Source organism: Festucalex cinctus, chromosome 8 (assembly GCF_051991245.1).
Source record: "Festucalex cinctus isolate MCC-2025b chromosome 8, RoL_Fcin_1.0, whole genome shotgun sequence".
Lineage (NCBI taxonomy): Eukaryota > Metazoa > Chordata > Actinopteri > Syngnathiformes > Syngnathidae > Festucalex > Festucalex cinctus.
The window spans coordinates 23,983,476-24,004,436 of NC_135418.1; the positions used below are offsets into that span (position 1 = coordinate 23,983,476).

Sequence of the window (20,961 nt, forward strand, 5' to 3'; positions counted from 1 at the left end):
TCGAAATCGAGTAGATTGAAGAAATCAGAATCGATAGCCAACCCTAGTAAATATACACATTGAAAACAGATGTAGGGACGCTTCATCACGTATATTTGAATAGAACGCAAGAGAGGACATGTAATTATGAACTTTTCACGCGTGACGCCTGCTGTCTGTGTGTTTCATCACCCTCACAGCTGATAATTGCTCCCGAATTGCACCGTGAGAAAGCTCCCACATGTTCCCACTGTGCGTGCGTGTGTAGTTATTCCATCTCGCATGAGCTTGTGTGAGACCAAAACTTCTTGTTATGAATTTCAATCGGATTTGCAAGGAAAGGGGGCAAAAACTCCAAATTGCTTTTTCTTTTTTTTTCGATACTGCTCAAGGATGGACTAGAGTGTTTCTGTTTATTTGAAGATGTTATCCATCACGCCGTTTATTTCCTGCACTCTGACAATGTGGCCAGCCAGGAACGAGCGCATGAGCAAAAAACAAAACAAAACACTTTTTCCACGTCAAAACGAGAATAATGCTATTTCAACTATGGTAGCTAGCTTCAATGGCAAAGAGACTATGTATTTATTTTTTGTATTTTGTGTTTTTGTATTTTGTATTATTTGTGTTTTATGTATTTATTTATTTTTTGTATTTTGTATTACTGTATTTGTATTTTATGTATTTATTTATTTTTTTAATGGCAAAGGGACTGCATTTATTTTTTGTATTTTGTGTTTTTGTATTTTGTATTTGTATTTTTTGTATTTGTATTTTATATTATTTGTGTTTTATGTATTTAATTATTTTTTGTATTTTGTATTACTGTATTTGTACTTTATGTATTTATTTATTTTTTAATGGCAAAGGGACTATGCAATTATTTTTTGTATTTTTGTATTATTTGTATTTTTTTATTTGTATTTTGTATTATTTGTATTTTATGTATTTTTTTTGTATTTTGTATTACTGTATTTGTATTTTATGTATTTATTTTTTTAATGGCAAAGGGACTATATTTATTTTTTGTATTTTGTGTTTTTGTATTATTTGTATTTTATGTATTTGTATTTTGTATTATTTGTGTTTTATAAAATTAATTTTTTGTATTTTGTATCACTGTATTTGTATTTTATGTATGTATTTATTTATTTATTTTAATGGCAAAGGGACTATGTATTGATGTTTTGTATTTTGTGTTTTTGTATTTTATGTATTTGTATTTTGTATTATTTGTATTTTATGTATTAGTATTTTGTATTATTTGTATTTTATGCATTATTATTATTTTTTTAATGGCAAAGGGGCTATGTATTTATTTGAGGTAAGGCATTTATTTATTGCCGCACCAAGTGATTAATAGAGGCTATTTAAGCGTTGATTATTTCTACTTTTGAAGCATTTCTTTACGAGCGTGTCTCGTCTTCAACAGCCAAGCCGGTGCGTCCTGGCCACCCCTCGCCCACGCACGCCGTCTTCACCCGAGGCCTCGGCGAGCACCCGCTTTCAGTCAGCGACGACGCTCCCCTCGGCGACCCGCCAGTTCCGCACGCCGCCGACCCGGCAGCAGAAAGCAATCCCGCCGCCCCTGGACCCAACCAGAACCAACCCGCCGAGCGCTTGGACCACCTAAACAACGCACAGAACATGACGTGAGTCGCTCGTTTTGTTTTGGTTGTGTTGATAATCTCAATTACAAATAGTGTACGTCAAACTTTTTAACTCATTTAAAATGGCATCACACAAACGTGGATATCAAGTTTAAAAAGCCTTTCACAGGCTCTCCAAATGGAGCCAGAGCAATAAAAAAAAATGCATTCAAGTGCTTTTATAGCATAATAATTCACACTGTTTTAACGGTTACTGTTGAACTCTTGTGCATTCATTCAGTTCCTAATAAGGAAGCAAACTATTGATGTTGCACAAAGGTATAAGCTGTTACAGTGCATCGAGAATGTGTTTACAGCGTTGCACCTTTTAAAATTTTATGTTCACAGCCTTAGTCAAATATGAGCTGATTACTTAGTTTGGTGTTTATTTTATGAATGAATCGGTTGTATTTTGCAGGAGTGCTTTTTTTTTTTTTACGTAACAAAATGGAAAAAGTGAATATCAATATCAGTAGCTCTTCTCACTGCAACTTACTGCTTGCTGTTAGCATGTTCATTTTGAATGTCATGAAATGTGCTCCCGTTTACACAAAAGCAAAGCAGTTTAATGTTTTTGTCATTTTGTTCCCTGACTGTGCGAGAATGGGAAATGTGATTTTTGGCCTACCGTGACATATTTTGCGTTCTGCTGACGCACAAATCCAAACTAAAGACTTTCTGATTGCTTATCTTGGCTTCTCGCTGTTTGTAGGCCTCCGCCGCGCCAAGCCGACACCGCCGAGATGCTGGATTCTGAAAACGGTGAGCTGTTAAAGAAGTTAACATTAAATATTTCCTGACAGTAATATGTTTTATGTGACCTCACTAGTCGAGACATGACGAGACATGGATGTCACCCCAACATATAGCATGGATGACGTCCATGACATGAGGTTGGTAAAAGCCTCTGGAGGAGACAGATAAGGATGGCTCTGTTGGTCCATGTCAGCCTCTGAGCAAATGATAGCGTTGCTCGGAAACAGTCAAAACGGAAGCAAAGCTGGAACGCTGCAGCTGGATTTTGTTTTTTTTTTTTTGTTTTTTTTTTTTGTATAGCTGCAATATTAGAAATAGTCCTTAGTGTAAGTCAGTGCATTACTACAACCATGAGTTGAATACCCCAAAAGATGGGAAAAAATATTTAGAACCATGGAATTATATCGAAAATGCAAGCGAACGCCTCCTTGACAGCGTCCATAAAAAAGCAAGTCGGGATTAATATCGTTGTAAATGGGACATTTTTGACACAGCTTGTAAAAAGTAGCTGTGGCGCAGTCTCCTGGTTCTTTCCACTCCCTTGGATGCATATATTTCCACTCGTGTGCCATGAATTTCAATAAGAGCGGTAAAAAAAAATGTGAATGCCGTCTGTACCTCTTTTGGTAGATTTCATGAAACGAGGCTTCCTGGTGGGTTTCAGAGCTTCATTATCCGCCACATACTTTCACTATAAACGACATACGCCTGGACAGTCGAACAATCTGGACACCCACGGACTTCCCTGACAATAGCCATGTCGTTAAAGTATTAATGTCCACCAACTGGCCACAACATTAGGTACACCTGCACACTGTCATAATATTACAGTCAAAAGCTAAATGGGATATGTGTTCTTAATAAAGTGCACTTTTCCTTCCCGAGTCCACGAGCAGCCAACATTGGTGACGATCGTGCCGCTTGAGGAGTTTAGCGACGCAAGATGAAGCAGAAATTGAGTCGCTACCTTTCCTCCAAGCACCCGTCTAATTGAATCGACCAAAATGTTCTGCACAGACTGCAGCCGTGATGACTTGGGAGTGCTTTTCTGTTAGTGCTTAGTTAATAATAATATTACGTCGAGCAGATTGTGTGAAGGGTGTGCTATCAGGAGGAAAATGTCATTGTGATCATTAGTGCAAAAGTGGAAAATGACTAATGACCTTTAGAAGTGAGGATGATTATCTCAAAACGGACTTTAATAGAAAAGCAGTAAGTGGCTTGTTATTTCACTGGAGTGTCGTGAGAAATGGGCAAATAAAAACACACTGCCTTTAACTAGTCTACAAATTGATGACCACACTCATAATGTATGTTTTCACTTTATTCGTTTATAGTCACCATGCTGGTCACACACTGATGTGGGGTGGCTTTCCACTCTATAACCAATCATTGGAGCACCAACAGCATGGCCAACTTGTTTTTAGTTCAAGAATATCAGGAGCATGTGGACGAACCATACACAGTCACAAAAGCCTGGCACGTCACACTAATCACACACTGCTGTGGGGCGGCATTCCATTCCACAATCACGTCATCAGTCTCTGTAAAGAGTCAAAAAATCAAGTAATCTTGAATCTTCTCAAAGGGATTGTTTGAGCATAACATTGGTAGGTCGTTGGTGCTAAATGCATGTGACAACCGCTCACTGTGCACAAGCCTGCATCCTCCCCTCACGCACCTCTCTGTGTCCACAGGAAACACCACAGACATCAATGACAACAGGTAAGACGTGGATGACATTATAATACTCTTACAGATCATTTTCTTAGGCATTTGCTGATTCATTAATTTGCGTCAAATTCTATGGAGTAGTCACCATTGTTAAAGGAAGACTTCCTTGAGACAAGTCAAACGTAGCTAATGTAACGGATGCTAGCCTGTGCTGCTCAAGTGTACATTCCTAAAACATCACTCTTCGGAGACTTCAAAAGAAGGTGCTGGCTGCTGAGTTAGCATCCCAGGTTTTTACCCATAGCGGTCAGCGCACCTGTATTTAGAGCCCGTGAGTAGTTGTGACTGGACAGCGCAGGATCGCCACTTTAACTAAATTCAGATAGAAGACAAGACAAACTTGACTTAAACTAAACACAAGATAAATAGATGGCTAAAGGCCCTCCAAAACGATGAGCTCGATTTGCTAATTGACTAGCACAAAGATAGATTAAATGGATAGTTCGTTAGCTAGCTAGACAGACGAACAAACAGACACAGACAGGCTAAATGAAACCAAAAACAAGACATAGATAAGCAAAAACAAAACAAACCGAGCTAAGCTAAACTAAGCTGAGCTAACCAAGGCGGACACAAAAGACAAGACAAACATGGTTAAATAAAGTTAATCAAAGGATTAAACTAATGTTAAACCAAGACAAAACAAACTGGGCTAACCTGAACGGCTAAGAAAATCACATTTACCCAGCATGCACTGCTTGTGTTTTACCATCACTGATCAGTTTCCCTCACATTTAGCTCCATCACATAATGATGATGATGATGATGATGATTGTGTTTGTTGTCTTTGGGCCAGCGTGTGTTTGAACGACAACGGCGTGTCCGCCAGCGACGTGTGCGACAATCGGGACCTGAGCAAACTGAGCGGCTTGCAATCAGGAGGCCACCGCCAGCTCATAGAAAAGCGAGCAGGTAAGGAAGCGTTAGCTCTCATGTTAGTCAAAGTTTTTCTGCTGCATTTGACACTGTGCGGAGCGTTCCGTGCGCATCCCAAACACACCTCAGCATTTTCCCGGCAAACACAAATGACGGTTGACACGTTTCCCTCTGGCAAAGTGAGCTTATTTGGTCGCGTCGCTTCTTCTCTGCCATCTGTCTTTTGCTTCGCTCCCAAGTCGCTCACTGTTGCTCTTTTTCCTTCTCTCTCTCTCTCTCTCTTGTTCCCTAAATCTGTATGCAGCTGATCAGCCGTCTTTGTAGCTTCGTCTTCACCTGCTGTAACACACCTCCATCTTCCTCTTCCTATTTTGTCAAGTCAAAGGACTGCGTGTCACGTGACTGAAACATGGATAGAATTATGCAGTGCTGGAGGTGACCACAGGCTGGCGCTGTTCGTCATAATCTCCAATTATTGTTATTTTATTTTATTTTTTTGAAATGATTACTATATTTCCTCAAACAGTGCCTCCTACTTTAATTAATAGAAGCCCTGCCCCAATCATTTGCAGGAAGCACCTCCCTTATATAGTTGGCTACCCGCAAAAGCTTTAAAAAATAAACTGTCAAGACTTTTATTTATTTTATTTTTTAAACTGTGTTGCTAACCAAACACACGTAGACATTTAGCGATGCAGAAGATGTTGACTCGTGGTCGTTGCACAATGTTGTGGTCCAGGGAGCTTACGTGACAAACTTTGGCCCAGTCTGGCTCGTCTCCATAATCGTGATTTCTATTTTGTTGTAAACTTCCAATTTTACTTTCTAATAGCGGGCTTACCAAATCATGGCCACTATGTGAGGAAATATGGTATTAGTGTAGCTACTGGTATTGATTTCTTTGACTCAGCACTGCCTTTATTTTCTGCAAAACCCATCAGGTGGTAAAGCTAAACCTGTACTGAAAATGAAAAACACAGTAAAAAACAACAACATATTTTTAAATATATGCAAAAGGTGAAAAAAAAAAAATATGAGAATACAGTAGTTTCCGTTCCACTGCTGGACATTGTCATTGTGGTTACTCAGACAGGAGTGAATTATGCATCTGTTGGGTCTATTTTTATCCGTGAATGAATGCATGTTTTAGAGCGTACTCCCAGCAGTGTTCATATGTGTGAGTGTGCGCGTGCACACATTTGTGTGTATACTACCTTGTCAGGAGGATCAAAGAATATCTACATATATTATATCTCAAACAGGATCAGGCGTATTCCCGAATGGGGATTTTGAAATGCTGCCACGTCCGCAACACTCACCTTCGCCAAAAGTGTCCATCAAAACGTTCTCATATGACCTTTTCTTTTTCCGCAGACGGATGGTGTTTCTATTTTTACAATACAGCATAACTTTATACTATAACCTTAAGAAGAATATTATTTAAAACAAATACATAAAAAAATGTATGTGTATGTATGTATTTGAGGAGTTTTGGAGAAAGAACAGGGAGAACTGGCAGGAATACAAAGTTAGAAATGACAAAAACAAATAAATACATTAAAAATCAAATCAAAATCAAATCACCACTCTGCATATTTATGCCACTTTTTCCACCACAGCTCCATCTGCTGGATGGAATGCTGCACTGCCCCCTTTTACTACTAATGCCAAATCACCACTTCCTAAATGAAATAAACAACTTTACATGAGTAAAAGAGACTTCAAATGTGCAGATAATGTTTCAGTTGAGACAGCACTAGCTTGGGCTAACTCCAATTTTGTCATTTTCAAGTGCGGAAAAGAAAAAGACAGTCTATGTCATTTTTGTGAATGCTTTTCTGAATCACGGTTGAGTTTCCAATTTTGACGACGTCCGCGATTGCACTTTCTGATTCATCCGAGCAACAACTTTCACTGAAAATGGAGTTAGCCCACTTTGGTTCTCAAAGGCTCAATTGTAATTGTAACATTGAATGGTGTCAGTCAGGGTTTAAAGATGATGCCATGATGCAAAAGCAGGAAGACAAAGATGTGACGCAACTATTTTTATAATTGTATGACGTCCACTTTGAGAGTAATGTATTATCTTATTTATTTTTGCTACTTTTTATTTATTAGCCACTGCTAAATGTGACATTTGTTTCCATTGGTTTTATGTTATTAAAATATAACTTGACAAAAAAAATATTTTTTAAATTATTATTATTATTACTGGTAGTATTGGTAGGTTAGAATGATGATACAGTAAGGTTAGACACGCACACTCATATGTACTATAATGACCTCATCCAACAGTCTGTTGACTTTGGACCTCAAATGCAAGTTGAGTACATCCTGAATGAGTCACATGACGTGATTGATTAGTCTATTGATTACTGTCATCCGTCACACGCTGTCTTTTGCCGTCCTGATGACCGAGTCAGGAAGTGAGGGGCCCGCGAGTATTGGGAAAAAAAAATAAAAAAAAATGGTGGTGATCCTGAATGTTTCGCAAGCTGTCGTCACCTTTTGACTTTTTCGACAAGAGTAGTGAGGCTTAACATATGCATGAAGCACTTTAATATTAATATTATTGTGACATGTTTGTGACTCATTTCCACACTTTGTGAGCTTTACACTGTGTCCCTATAATGTTAAATCCCCAACCCGATTTTTTTATTTTTATTTTAGTTGTGTTTATTAATTGGACTTATTTTATTTTAATTTTTACTCAATTTTATTGTTTTATTTTACGATTGATTTTTGATTTAAGAATGTTTTTATTATCCCATTATTTTTTTATTATACTGATTTTATTTATTTAAATAAAATTTGGTCTTTTTGTATTCTTTAAATGTTTTCTGCAATTAAGTTATTAAGTGAATTGTTTTTATTTTATTTGGTTAATTTTAGTTCTACTTGTAGTGTATTTTCGTTTTTATTTATTTAAATAAAATTTGGTCTTTTTGTATTCTTTAAATGTTTTCTGCAATTAAGTTATTAAGTGAATTGTTTTTATTTTATTTGGTTAATTTTAGTTCTACTTGTAGTGTATTTTCGTTTTACTTATTGATTTATATAATTTACTCATTCATTTTATTCATTGCATATTATTATTATTTTTATTTATTTATTGTTTTAATTGTTTTCATTTATTTGCTGTGATTAGTTTGTATATATTCTTTTTGTCTGTTTGTATCCAGGTCATGTTTTTAAATTTTACCTATTCATTTAACTTCATTTACTGTTGACTTTATTTATTAATTAATACTTTTCTCATTTATTTTATTCATTTACGTTTTTGTTTAGTTTATCATTTCATTTGATTGCATTGGTGTTTTTATTCAACTGATATTTAGCTTGAGCTACTCCACAGTAATTCCATTAAAATTAAATTTGATGTATTGAAATGTGACTTTATTTTTTTCATTGAACTTCCTTATTTTACTTGATACAGTGATTGCGTGTCGAGTAATTCAGGCAGCACGGTGACATTGTGGCAAGCATAGCCGGCTCACAATTTGTAGGCTGTGGGTTTGAATCCAGCCATGATTCGAACGAGTATAAGCAAGATGGATTGCGTGATAATTATTCAACTACTTTGTCCTTTATTTTCCTTTTTAATTTTAGTTTGGTTGAGTTTGCAGTGCCCCAAAGTGAACTGAAGCAAACATTGCTTAATCAACTGCAAAGTGTTGACACAACCTATTGATACCATGAGTTGAATGAACAACCTCTCATTAACAACAACAACAGCAAAAAAAAATCAAAACAAGTCCTGACATGACTGTGATTGTAAAGCGTGCGAAATGACATTGATTTGATTTCAGTCGTCTTGCTCTACTTTTATCTCTATGAAAATACTGCGTCACAGTCGCCGAGATGTTCTTACCATCGTGTTAAATATGCAGAATTAGAAGAATGACATGAATGTTGGGGAAGTATAAAAAAAATGGTGACAAATTGTATGTTTGTATCATGGTGTATTGTTGCATTCTTTTCCGGCGTGTGATGTTGTGCATGCGGTGCTTTCCCTTTGTAGCAGAAGTTGACAAACACACTTGTCCTCCGATTCAATCTCCTTTCAATAAAAAAAAAAAGGATTGAGAGTGTATACAGTGTGATTGTGGTCTGTTTGCCAGCGCAAGAAAACAAATCAATAATTAGAGCAAGCTAATAAATTCTAGCCTCTGGTGGCTGTAATTAGCTGCTGATGTACTTTCACCCATGAGCTAGTTGTCTTAATTAAAAATAGGTAAAATGTCAACACTTATTCATTCAACATTTAACATGCACTAAACATGTGATTTCATTAATTGCCAAGTTAGAGGGGAAGTCCCCCCCCCCCCCCCCCCCCCAAAAAAAAAGTAAAATAAAAATCTTGACAATAATATGTTCTATGCAGCCCTGCTAGTTGTGAGAATGCTGAAAGCATCCCACATATGTTATTCAGATTTTTATTCTCCTTACTTTTTTTTTTTGCCGAGAAACAACTCCCACATTATGCTTCCGATTTACAGCATTCAAATTTCAACTTGCTTCAAAGTTTCACGCCTTCCGGGGTATATGCGGTCTTATTCCACATTACATACAGTACTCGCACAATTTAACGTTAAATATCAACTTTTCCACATTCATTTTCAATGGGACTGACATTGAACTTTTTCCAAGTCTTACATTTTGTCACGTGCTGTCGAGTAAAAATGACATCACAGTTGCTCATGTCTCAGGTAACAACCAATCACTTCATAAAACAGCTGAGCTGTGATTGGCCGTTGCCTGAGCAACTGTGATGTCATCTTCAGTCGACAGCAAGTGGCAAAATGGCCGCCCACTGAATGGCTAAAAACGGCTGGATTTTGCTTCATAATTCATATTCCACAAACATAATATTAATCGGAACGGCATGTTTAGACTAGTGAGGTCGCCTATAACACATTATTGTCAAGAAATGTTTACGGTTGACTTCCACTTTTACAATACCCATCCTGTCGGTACCCCAAATTATGACTCCGTCAGGCCTCTACTGCCCAATGACCTCATGTTACCAGCACCTATATGGGGGAAGAAGAATGGAAGCGAGGGGGGGGTGTGTGTCTGGATGCGGAGCCAGGATCCGAAAGGGCAAAGTGCAAACTAGTAGCCCAGGAATCCACTTTTAATACACTGCAGTCTGACACACTCCCAGCAAAGCTGCGTGCAGGAGGCTCCGGGTGAAAAGGTGTCTCCCACCCCGAGGACCTCCGAGGATTAGAACACTGTGAGTATTCCTCGTGTACAGAAATGATGACATATTGATGCAGACAACAAAGCTAGCATCCGTAATGTAATACGCGATGAGCCCGCTGCTGCTGTCATCACTTTAAAAGTGTTTTCTCAAACAGGAGATTGCCATCGATTTTGTGTATAGCACAATAAAATGCCACTTGCCTCATTGTAAAGATTTTCCGAGCACTATTTCCACCGAATATGAGAACGTTTGCTTTGGCTGAGGACAGCTGATTTTGTATACTGACAGATATTCGATTGTAATCTGATGTTTGCGGCGCATGATTTAATCTTCTTTTGCCTGCACAACAAACTACTTGGCTGTAATGTTCGCTACTCTAAAAGTGGACACAGAGCTGTATGCAAAATACAAAATAAAGCATGTCTACTTGCCTTTGTGTTGTAACAGTACTCACATTTTAATTTTATTTGACTATTTTAGGAGATAAATAAATATAACAAATGAATACAACTTACCAACTGTGATCTACAGTTGGATTTAATGTATGTTTACTATTTAGCTGAAACTTGATAACAGTCGTTATCTATGCAAAAAGCACCAGAGGTTACCTCAGTTCAATAACCGTTGACCTTTACATGTTAGGACACTGATTAGTCTCAATGTTGAGTCACGGTCCCGACAATGACGCATGATTTAAGTTCATCCTGTAGTTCCTGTACAGTTTCTACTTTGACATGAACAGAATCCACCGGTGAAGATCTCGCCCGGAGTTGGTCGTCATGGCAACCGCACAGCCAGCTAACGCTAACGGCGTGAGACACAGGAGCGTCGCGACGGATGGGATGTCCAATTCTGGTATGATAATGATAGCGTATGAAAAATACCAGAAGAAAAAGACGATAATATGTTCGCTGTTGATTGGCACACATATCGTTCAATATACACTTGATGGTTGGAAACTATAGAAAATAAATGAATGGATTTGTGTTAGCATTTAGCATGTAAGCTCATTAGCATTGGAATTCCGTTTTATGCTGGCTCATGATAGATAAGCAAACATGATCTCTCACAGCTGGCAGTGGTGACGGGGCAAAGATGGACGATGTGACCCAGTGGCACAAACATGCGCAGGTAAGTTCAAAACATCAGTCATCAAGTAGTATTATACAGGTGTTTGTATTTTTATAATATGAAAGTGTACCCTGCAGAGGATGAAGGTGAAGATTCTGCAGCAGGTCCAGGATCAGCTGAGTGACATTCTGGACAAGGCGCTGACAGAACCTGTGAACGCATCAGTTCATGGGAAGGCGGCTAAAGTTGGTTCATCCAGGTAAGAATTGCCAGTAGGTGGGTTGCCAAGAACGCAGAACCTCAAATATGCATTGGTTCACTCCAACGTACTGTTTTGTAACATTTTTGTTTCATTTCATTTTTTGTTTTATTTTGTGCTGTAAGTTTCAAACATCAGGAAACACTAGTCAGGCTAAATTGAGATATCTCAAACATATTTCAAACATGTGACACTGTTTTTAATTTTAGATCTCAGAGGATGGACGATGGCAAAGTGTTTATGGACCGAGCATCACTGCTAGAGTAAGCATGATTTTGCTGAATTCATTTTTTTTTTTTTTTTTTTTTTTTACATCTATGCAGCCCCACTCGTCTAAACACCGCATTCTGATTAATATTGTGTTTGTGGAAAAATTAATTAAGGAGCAAAATCCACCCGTTTTTATCCCTCTCAGGGGGCGGCCATTTTGTCACTGGCTGTCGACTCTTTTCTGAGTCTGGTCATGTGACATTAGCAAGCCAAGCCGTGATTGGTTGTTACACTAGCAACTGTGATGTAATTTTTCAGTCAAAATGGCCGCCCCCTGAGATGGGTAAAAACGGGTGTATTTTGCTACCTAATTTATATTTCACAAACGCAATATTAATCAGAATGGCGAGCTTAGACTAGTATGGTTGCATAGAACATACTATTGTAAAGATGATTTGGGTTGACTCCCCATTTAAGCATGTTTCTAATTTGACCGTGAAGATTTTATTTAGATTTTATTTCAATTTTTGTTAATACTGGTAGTACGGCTGAACTGAAAAAGGGAAAAAAAAGAAAGAAAAACTAGCATTCTGACCGACATGTTTATTTAATAAAAGTATCCCCCTCCAATCAACCAGCGAACTGTTTGAGATCAGCCACATCAGGACCATCTACCACATGTTTGTAGCTGTGCTGCTCATCTTCTGCGTCAGCACGCTGACTGTGGACTACATCGACCAGGGAAGGTCAGTGAGACGAACAAACACAGCTGAAGCTATATTTTTTTTTTCCATTTTTTAAAATGTGTTTGTTTTTTATGGGCCATATCAATCCGTCTGAGTATCGTCCACGATTGGGATTCTGTTTGCGGATGAAATGTTTTGCTCACCCACGGGCTTGTTCGATACTGATATTGATTGTGATGTGGGAAAATTGCTGGAAAAAAAGATGGGAGATGACCTTGCTGGATTCAAACATCCTCTGGCATGCCGCTATAAGTGAATATGTTTTAACTCTTATTATTGGTGTGGTAAAGCGCGCTTTTCGTATAGGATAGAGGACGATATTTTTATTTTAGCAATGCCACACGTAAAGTCTCCTGGTCTGTCTTATTTTGGCTTGTTTTAGAAGAGTATATACTGTATCATTTGAGCTTCATTTAGTTGAACTTATCTATTTGTTTGTTTGTTCAAATTATATATACACTCTTCTATTTTAGGCTAGTTTAGCTCGTGTTTATTTTAGCTTAGTTTGTCTTGGTTTAGCTTAGCTTAGTTAGTCTTGTCTATATAAATGCTAGCTAACTAGCACGCTAGCCATGTATTTATTTTAGTTTATCTTGGCTTAGTTTGAGTTTATCTTATCTTAGATTCTTATCTGTTTAGTCTGTCCTTAGTTTACTTTAACTTGGCTTGTTATTTTAGTCTAGTCTGGTGTGCATTATTTTTTCACGTCGTTTTTCGCAGACTCTTAGCTTAGTTTGTATTTACTTTCTTTTTCTCTAGATTTAAACTAGTTACTTTCTCCCTAATATGTTGCGTTTATCTCAACTTGGTTGTTTGTCTTGATTAGTCTAACATAGCTTAGCATATTTTAAATTCTTGGCTTGTTATTTTAGTCTAGTCTAGTGTGCATTACGTTTTCATGCCGTTTGTCGTAGATTCTTAGCTTAGTTTGTATTTTCTTTCTTTTTTTCCCCTCTAGATTTAAACTAGTTAGTTTCTCCCATTATGTTGCGTTTATCTCAACTTGGTTGTTTGCCTTGTTTAGTCCAACGTAGCTTAGCATATTTTAAATTCTTGGCTTATTATTTTAGTCTAGTCTAGTGTGCATTAATTTTTTATGCTGTTTGTCGTCGATTCTTAGCCTAGTTTGTATTTTCTTTCTTTTTTCTCTAGATTTGAGCAAGCTAGTTTTTCCCTATCTCAACTTGGTTGTTTTTCTTGATTAGTCTAATGTAGCTTAGCATATTGTTAATTCTCAGCTTAGCTAGTTTGTCTCGTCTTTTTGTGTTTTGATTAGAATAGCTTCACTTAATTTAGTTCAGATGATAAAATAATTGTTTGCTGACTTTGTGTTCCCAATGGGCAGGTTGGTCCTGGAGTTTGACCTGCTCTTCTACGCTTTTGGCAAGCTGGGAACGGTCGTCTGGGTGTGGGCGCTCATGTTGGTCTACTCCCTGCTTGTTCCCTATTACGGGCTGCGCATTTGGGCGTCTTTGTACCACCGCTGCACCTCCAAGCTGGGGCTGTCTCTGGGCACAGCTCTGGTCATCGCTGCCTTCCAGACTTCCGTTCTGGGACTGTTGCCTGTCTACGTGGTGGTGCGGCAACAGCTGCCGCCGGCCTCGCGATTCATCGTTATACTCGAGCAGGTCAGTGCACAAATATTGGATTACCAAGAGTGATTAAGAGATAGGTGCAGTAGGTCATTTTATGACAGTGTTTCATGGCAAGGCAAGGCAAGTCATCCTGACATAAGAGATAATTCAGATCGTATCTACTCGTTTATGTTTTTGCTACACGTGACGATGCAGTGGGACGTTTTTGTTGCACTTCCTTTATACTGATATGCCGTATGAATCATCGGGGTCAGGCAAATAAGCCATAAAATGGATTCCATAGTGTTGATATTCTCTAATAGGAATAAGTGACATATGCTACATGTAGTTGTTTATTGTCCAACTTAAGGATGAGAAAACTAGTTATTTATCCCTCTGTATTTTTTTTGGTTTTCAGATTCGATTCCTGATGAAAAGCTACTCATTCATGAGGGAATCGGCCCCCGTCATTATGAAGAATGCACCGAAACGAGGTATGTCTGGAAACAGCCGCATAATATTATACGAACCGTGCTGTCGTTAGTTTCTGGTGTGACATCTTACCCCATATAGTGAGACAACTTAGCCGCTGGTTGCAATATGTCACAATCACCACCACATCTTAACATAACCCATATGAACATTCGATTGCTATTTCCATGAACAATAAAGCAAAAATCTTGTAAATATCCCCGGGTGCACGAGATAAAAACTTGACAGAAAAATAGCAAACTGTTTCACAAAAGATATTAAAGCCCTTAGGTGGGAAATTATTGATAGTTTGGTGGTAACGGTGCACTAGTTGCAACAATAAAGCCAACAAATCTGGGGAGCAATTCCCCATCATGACACCCCGAAGCTAAAGAGATCACAAACGTCTGTAAATGTTTTTTTGTTTTTTGTTTTAAAGCATCAATAGCAGCCTTTGATGGTTTGATCTGCTTGTGTTTCAGGGGAGAAAGTCCGCTTCCCAACATGGTCCAGTTACCTCTACTTCCTTTTCTGTCCTACTCTCATCTACAGGGAATCGTATCCCAGGTAAAATGGCCGATGCAGTATTTCACCTCTTTGCTAATTTGTGTGCTCGATGTCGCAAGATGGCACCAAGCTCTAATTATAATAGTGCTTTGGAGCCATCTTGCTGTCAAGAATAGTGAAGGGAGGAGGTTCTATTAGACTGGTCACAGCTCAGTCTAAAAGTAGTGCTTTGGAGCCATCTTGTGACATTTAGAAATGTGGGGTTGGTGGCATTAATGACTTCTTTCTGTATGTCCTTCCAGGAACACGCATATAAGATGGAAATACGTCGGCGTCACTTCGACTATGGTGAGCTGCGTTCATTACCCAGCATGCTTTGAAGCCTCCATGATTGATGTCGGCACGTTATCCGCAGATCTTGGCCTGCCTGTTTTATGGCTACTTCATCTTGGTGCGCCTGTGCGTGCCCGTCTTCACGTCGGAGAGCCACCAGCCGTTTAGCAAGCGAGCCATGGTCCTCGCCGTCTTCCACTCCATACTACCAGGTTCCTGCTTAATAGCGGCAGCACCGTGTACACAACCAAACTTCCACATTGCTCCAAAAGCCGAACAGTAACAATTTCTGCATTCTCTCTTATCAATGTGAGTCGGTAAATGTTTAACTGTGTTATTATGCAAGTAGACCAGGTCAACAACACACACTGAAAGGCCTTATTATGTTTTATTTTCACGAGTGTTGAGAGCATTATGTCACAGGAAAGTCTCGGTAGAGGGGCAGCATGGGAACCGGGTGGTTAACATATCTGTCACACAATCAAGAGGTTCTGGGTTTGAATCTCCTGTGTAGAGTTAACGTGATATCTGTAGCTTAACTTCAGCTGCTCCACTATCCTTCCGCATTCCAAAACATGCAAATTCATTGAAGGCTCCAAACTGGCCATAGGTGAGAATGGTTGGTTCAAAGATAAAGTAGTGTTTATGTTTTCTGAGAACTAGAACGGGATAAAAATCACAAGAGTAAAATTGTATTTAAAGAAAAAAAAAAAGTCAAAATTTTATGATATTAAACATTTTAGGAAGGAAAAAGGCGCAATATTATTAATTTATTTTTGTAATTTTATAAAAATTAAAAAAAAAAATTAAAATAATATTTCCCCAAGAAAAAAAATAATTTCATGAAATTAAAGCTGCATTTGTTTTTCTAGAGAAAAGTTAAAGTTTCTTGGGGGGAGGGGAAAAAAAAGGCATCGTCTCAAGGTTTAAGTAATATTTTTGGTAGACAAAAAGGTGTAACTTTTACATTTGAAATCTATAGTTATATAGTCTCAAAATTTACAAGGAAAGTTTTTTTTTTTTTTTTTTTTTTTAAAGTCCAGAATACCATAATTTTACAAGAACAAAAAGTGAGACACATGTAGAAATTATATTCACAAATCATTTGTTGTATTTATTCCAAGAACAATGTTGTATGGCATTAGTCATCTTTATTAGTCTTTTTTTTTTTTTTTTACATAAAAAAAAAATTAAAAAAATGAAGTCCTAATTGAATTCCGTTTTGCAGGCATCATGCTGCTGCTGTTGTGCTTCTTCGCCTTCCTGCACTGCTGGCTCAACCTCTTTGGGGAGCTGCTGCGATTTGCCGACAGAATGTTCTACAAGGTCAGCAATACCATCATTAAAAAAAACAAAAACAAAGATAACACCAAGTCATTGCTTGAAAAATCATCTGATAAAAAAAAAACTGAAACCTTCTCATTTCCACTTTCGTCACATTTCATTGATTTAATGGGAAGAACTGGTTTGAGTGACCAGTCGAACACATCTTTGTGATCGATTTCAAATCATCAGCACTTCAACAATAGCGGTCAGAAATCCTCCTCATGGTTTTCAACCAAGCTGGATGAGCGCACGAGAAATGGACTCGTTTTATTTGCTTGCTCTTGTCAACTGTTTGTTTTGGTTCCAAAGAACACCATTGATTTTTGAGCCCCTTTGGGGAGTGTGCTTGCATGTAAGAGCGACATTTTATTTGCAATTGTTGAATGAAATGAGAAGAAAAGACGTCACTTGTCAAACATTTCCTTTGTTTAACGAGTACTATTGATTGTGACCCCTTCAGGGAGTCAGCATATTTCTTCAAATGTTTTTTTTTGTTCGAAAGAATGCGATTGATTTTGAATGCTCTGTCATCGATTGAGTCATTGTTTACACTGCAGCCATTTGTGGGTCACGGAAAAGTGTTTGTTGGAACTTCCCTGCCAAGTGATTTTCTTGTTCCACAGGACTGGTGGAACTCGACGTCGTTTGCCAACTACTACCGCACGTGGAACGTGGTGGTACACGACTGGCTCTATTACTACGGCTACAGGGACTTCCTCTGGGTCAGGCACAAAACTACCATTCAAAACAAAACCCCCCCAAAAAAAAGTTTCTTATTTACAATCTGCGATGCCCGCAGCTGTCGAAAAGGAAGTTCCGCGCAGCCGCCATGTTGTCCGTCTTCATCTTGTCGGCCGTGGTGCACGAGTACGCCTTGACCATGGGCTTCGGCTTCTTCTATCCTGTCATGTTTTGCCTCTTCGCCATCTTCGGAGGTAACCCACAAATTCATTTTAGGAGTATCTCATGACTAATGCACTGTTTTGTTTGTCTTTTAGCATGACATTGCATTATAAAGCTATTATCATTATTCCATTGTTTAAGGTTGTTCTGTTTGCTCTTGATCACCACATGCTGCCGTCATCCTTACAGTTGTCTTTAACTTCACCATGAACGACAAGCGTCAGAGCCCCGTGTTCAACATCATCATGTGGGCGTGTCTCTTCCTGGGTCAGGGCGTCCAGGTGTGCCTCTACTGTCAGGAGTGGTACGCGCAAATACGCTGTCCTCGCACCGGGGTATGAAACGCACGCGCACGAACGCGCACTGTACAGTACATCGTGCCGCAATCTGCTACATTTTAGTATTCTCAAGTGTTGATGATGGCTACAAGATGACAGGCAGATTTGGTTTCACAAAAATAGCAAAGTCACAAGTGGAATTGTTTGGGAGAGAAAATGAAGTTGTTAGTCATATTTTTTTTAACGAATTTTTACAAAATGAAAATGCTATTTTTTTTCCAAGGAAAAACAGTTGCTATCTTATGAAAATTTGAAGGGAAAAGTCCTGATGTTAAAATATTTCTGTTTTATTCTGTGAAAATTCAATGACATTTTTCATAGGAAAAACAAAACTGATGAGATTAATGGATTTTTTTGAGGGAAAAATAATTATGACATTATAGTCAAATTCAACATAAAAGCTTTTATTCCTATAAAAAATAAACACTTATAATTAACAAAATAAGATGAGATTTTTGGAGGAAAAAAGTTGGAATTTTAGAAGATTTAAAAAAAATAATAATGCAACATAATTAAAGTTGCATTTTTATACTTAAAAAAGGTTAGAATCTTACAAATTGAATATTTTAATGACAAAAAGACATTTTACCTTTATTTTTATTTTTTAGATGAAATCCAAATTTTACAACACAGTCTTGAAGGAAATTGGGGTATTTTTTTCTAAATAAAGTTAGAAAAAAAAAATTCTAAATAAAGTTGTAATTTTTTTTTAGACAAATAAAGTTGTAATTTTTTTTTAGACAAAAGGTCAAAATTTGAAAAATGTGTATTGCATTTTGTTTCTCAAAAAAGTTGTAATTTTATGCAATATATATATATATATATATATATATATATATATATATATATATATATATAATTATTAATTATTATTATTATTATTTTTTATTTGTATTTATACACATTAGTGTTGGCAGGACCAAAAAACAGTTCTGGTAAGTACCTGTGTTGATAATGCTTTCAACTGCTCAGAGATCTGATCTGAAGTCAATCCTGTCCACTGTTTGTGGACCATTATTGATTATATTGTTAGTCCAATAATCAATCCCGCTATATCTTAAGAGCCTCTATTGGCAGATGATGCATCCGTGGAATACAATGACATGTCCAGTATTTAACCTTGGAAAGCCTCCAGCGTTTGATCAAGTGGAGGATTTAGTGGACAGATGGCGTACTTAAAACTGTTTTAAATGTCAGGCTTTTTTTTTTTTTTTTTAATAAAAAAAAAGACCATGTATAGTAAGGCGGTTTTGTAAATGACCATGTATAGTAAGGCGTTTTTTTTTTTTTTTTTTTTTAATGACCATGTATAGTAAGGCTTTAAAAAAAAAAAAAAAAAAGACCATGTATAGTAAGGCAGTTTTTTAAATGACCATGTATAGAAAGGCTTTTTTTTTTTTTTTACATAAAAAAAAAAAAGACCATGTATATTAAGGCGTTTTATTTTTAAATGACCATGTATAGTCAGTTTTTTTTGTTTTTTTGTGTTTTTTTACAAAAAAAAAGACCATGTATAGTAAGGCGTTTTTTTTTTTAAATGACCATATATAGTCTCTTTTTTTTTTTTTTTTTAACAAAAAAAAAAAGACCATGTATAGTAAGGCGTTTTTTTAAGTACAGCCGACCCGCAATTCATGGTTGAGGCGTCCAGCGGCGCCATTCAACAACTCGCTGTCCCTACAAGCAGATTAAAATATAAGGTGCTAATAACAATCACAGGCGGGATTATGTGTGCATGAGGTTACTAGAAAGAGTTTGTTTTTTTGTTTTTTTGCTACAGAATAGCTTTTGGGAGCTGGTGACGCCTCGCTCCTGGTCGTGCGGCTACCAAAGATAAACGACGGAGGACGGCAAGCAACGAGGATCAAGAAGGACTCAATACATGATGACGGTTACAATTGCGCAAATCACTCGAAAGAAAGCAGAGCTTGGAAGCCTTCTTGCCTTCAGGGGCCATTTTGTAAAGTCCAGACAAGAAACATGATGCAATGCAACCGTATGATTGATTGTTGTGTATATATGTATGTACATATTTGTGGCTTCAGTGTTTTTCATCAACTGTATTTTCCAGAGAAAATAGGGCATAATCATACAAGAATCATTTGAAGAATCTTACATGAGTCAGTCAGTATTATTTTTCTATTCATGCCAGATTGAAGTTGCCTTTTTTTTTTTTTTTTTTTTTAGAAAAAATGAAGAGATTTTTTATGAGATTTAAGTCAGATTTTTCACACAGAAAAAGCTGCAATGCGATTACTGTTGCATTTTTTTTTTTTTTTTTTTACTTCTGTCTAGTTTACTCAAGCCAATTGTACTCTACTGTATACTGTACTTGAATCTCGCATTATGTCATCGACTACAAAAAAAGTGCATCAAAGAGTACTGTTCATTCTCAAAGCACATTGTGAGAATAAAACATGACTGTCATCGTTCTGGTGACCAATCTCTTAAATGCACACACCTGCGGCGTGTCGTGTGCGCTTGTGTGTTTTTTTTTTTTTTATCCCAGCCTGATCGAGGTCGAGCAACGTTGCGGTATCGACCTTCTTATCATCCGTCACAAAGCGCTTGTGTGATGTCATACAGGAAAAGCAGGATTAGCATTGGTGCACTGTTTGAATTAGTGATGTAATGCTATGTACACTCTTAATTCCTCATGTACTGTAACAGTCTTTCACTGCAATCACTTGCTAAGGACAGTCACATTGTTGCTTTTGTATGAACACTGGCCAACATTTTTGGGGATAGATATTACAGTACATTTTTTAAATTAAAGTTGTATACATTTCAGAATTATATGGAGTGAATGGGGTTTTGTACCTAATTCAATACGATTTTTACAAATCACAAGTGACAGTTTGTCTTTTGAGCTCTGGCTAAATCCTGCTCGCTATCCAACAGTTAATCTTTGACTCGCTCGGGTTTAGCTTTGGAAGATGCCCACCACCTCCCTGCGATGTTTTTTCCAAGCAGCAGCATCCCGCAGCGTTCCGGTCCAAAAGTAAAATCTCCTCCGGCAG

At 37.5% G+C, this 20,961-nt stretch overlaps 1 protein-coding gene across 3 annotated transcripts in view; it reads left to right on the forward strand.

The window, feature by feature from the left end:
* The window catches only part of LOC144023838 (kinesin heavy chain-like), an 86,794-nt gene extending 66,417 nt beyond the window's left edge, over positions 1 to 20,377 (forward strand). The window contains exons 1-16 of one of the 3 annotated variants that reach the window (XM_077529746.1): positions 4,917 to 5,030; positions 10,946 to 11,058; positions 11,276 to 11,334; positions 11,412 to 11,533; positions 11,743 to 11,796; positions 12,382 to 12,489; positions 13,835 to 14,117; positions 14,482 to 14,557; positions 15,017 to 15,101; positions 15,344 to 15,389; positions 15,457 to 15,586; positions 16,603 to 16,700; positions 17,324 to 17,422; positions 17,500 to 17,635; positions 17,793 to 17,938; positions 19,722 to 20,377. In XM_077529746.1, coding sequence (XP_077385872.1) covers positions 10,983 to 11,058; positions 11,276 to 11,334; positions 11,412 to 11,533; positions 11,743 to 11,796; positions 12,382 to 12,489; positions 13,835 to 14,117; positions 14,482 to 14,557; positions 15,017 to 15,101; positions 15,344 to 15,389; positions 15,457 to 15,586; positions 16,603 to 16,700; positions 17,324 to 17,422; positions 17,500 to 17,635; positions 17,793 to 17,938; positions 19,722 to 19,778 — 1,575 coding nt within the window. In that variant the 5' untranslated portion in view covers positions 4,917 to 5,030; positions 10,946 to 10,982 and the 3' untranslated portion in view covers positions 19,779 to 20,377. Of the gene's footprint in view, positions 1 to 1,411; positions 1,632 to 2,340; positions 2,391 to 4,081; positions 4,110 to 4,914; positions 5,031 to 9,404; positions 10,234 to 10,945; positions 11,059 to 11,275; positions 11,335 to 11,411; positions 11,534 to 11,742; positions 11,797 to 12,381; positions 12,490 to 13,834; positions 14,118 to 14,481; positions 14,558 to 15,016; positions 15,102 to 15,343; positions 15,390 to 15,456; positions 15,587 to 16,602; positions 16,701 to 17,323; positions 17,423 to 17,499; positions 17,636 to 17,792; positions 17,939 to 19,721 lie in introns of those variants that run through there. The other 2 variants (XM_077529745.1, XM_077529744.1) reach the window with 2 other exon arrangements.
* The last annotated feature ends 584 nt before the right edge of the window (positions 20,378 to 20,961 follow it).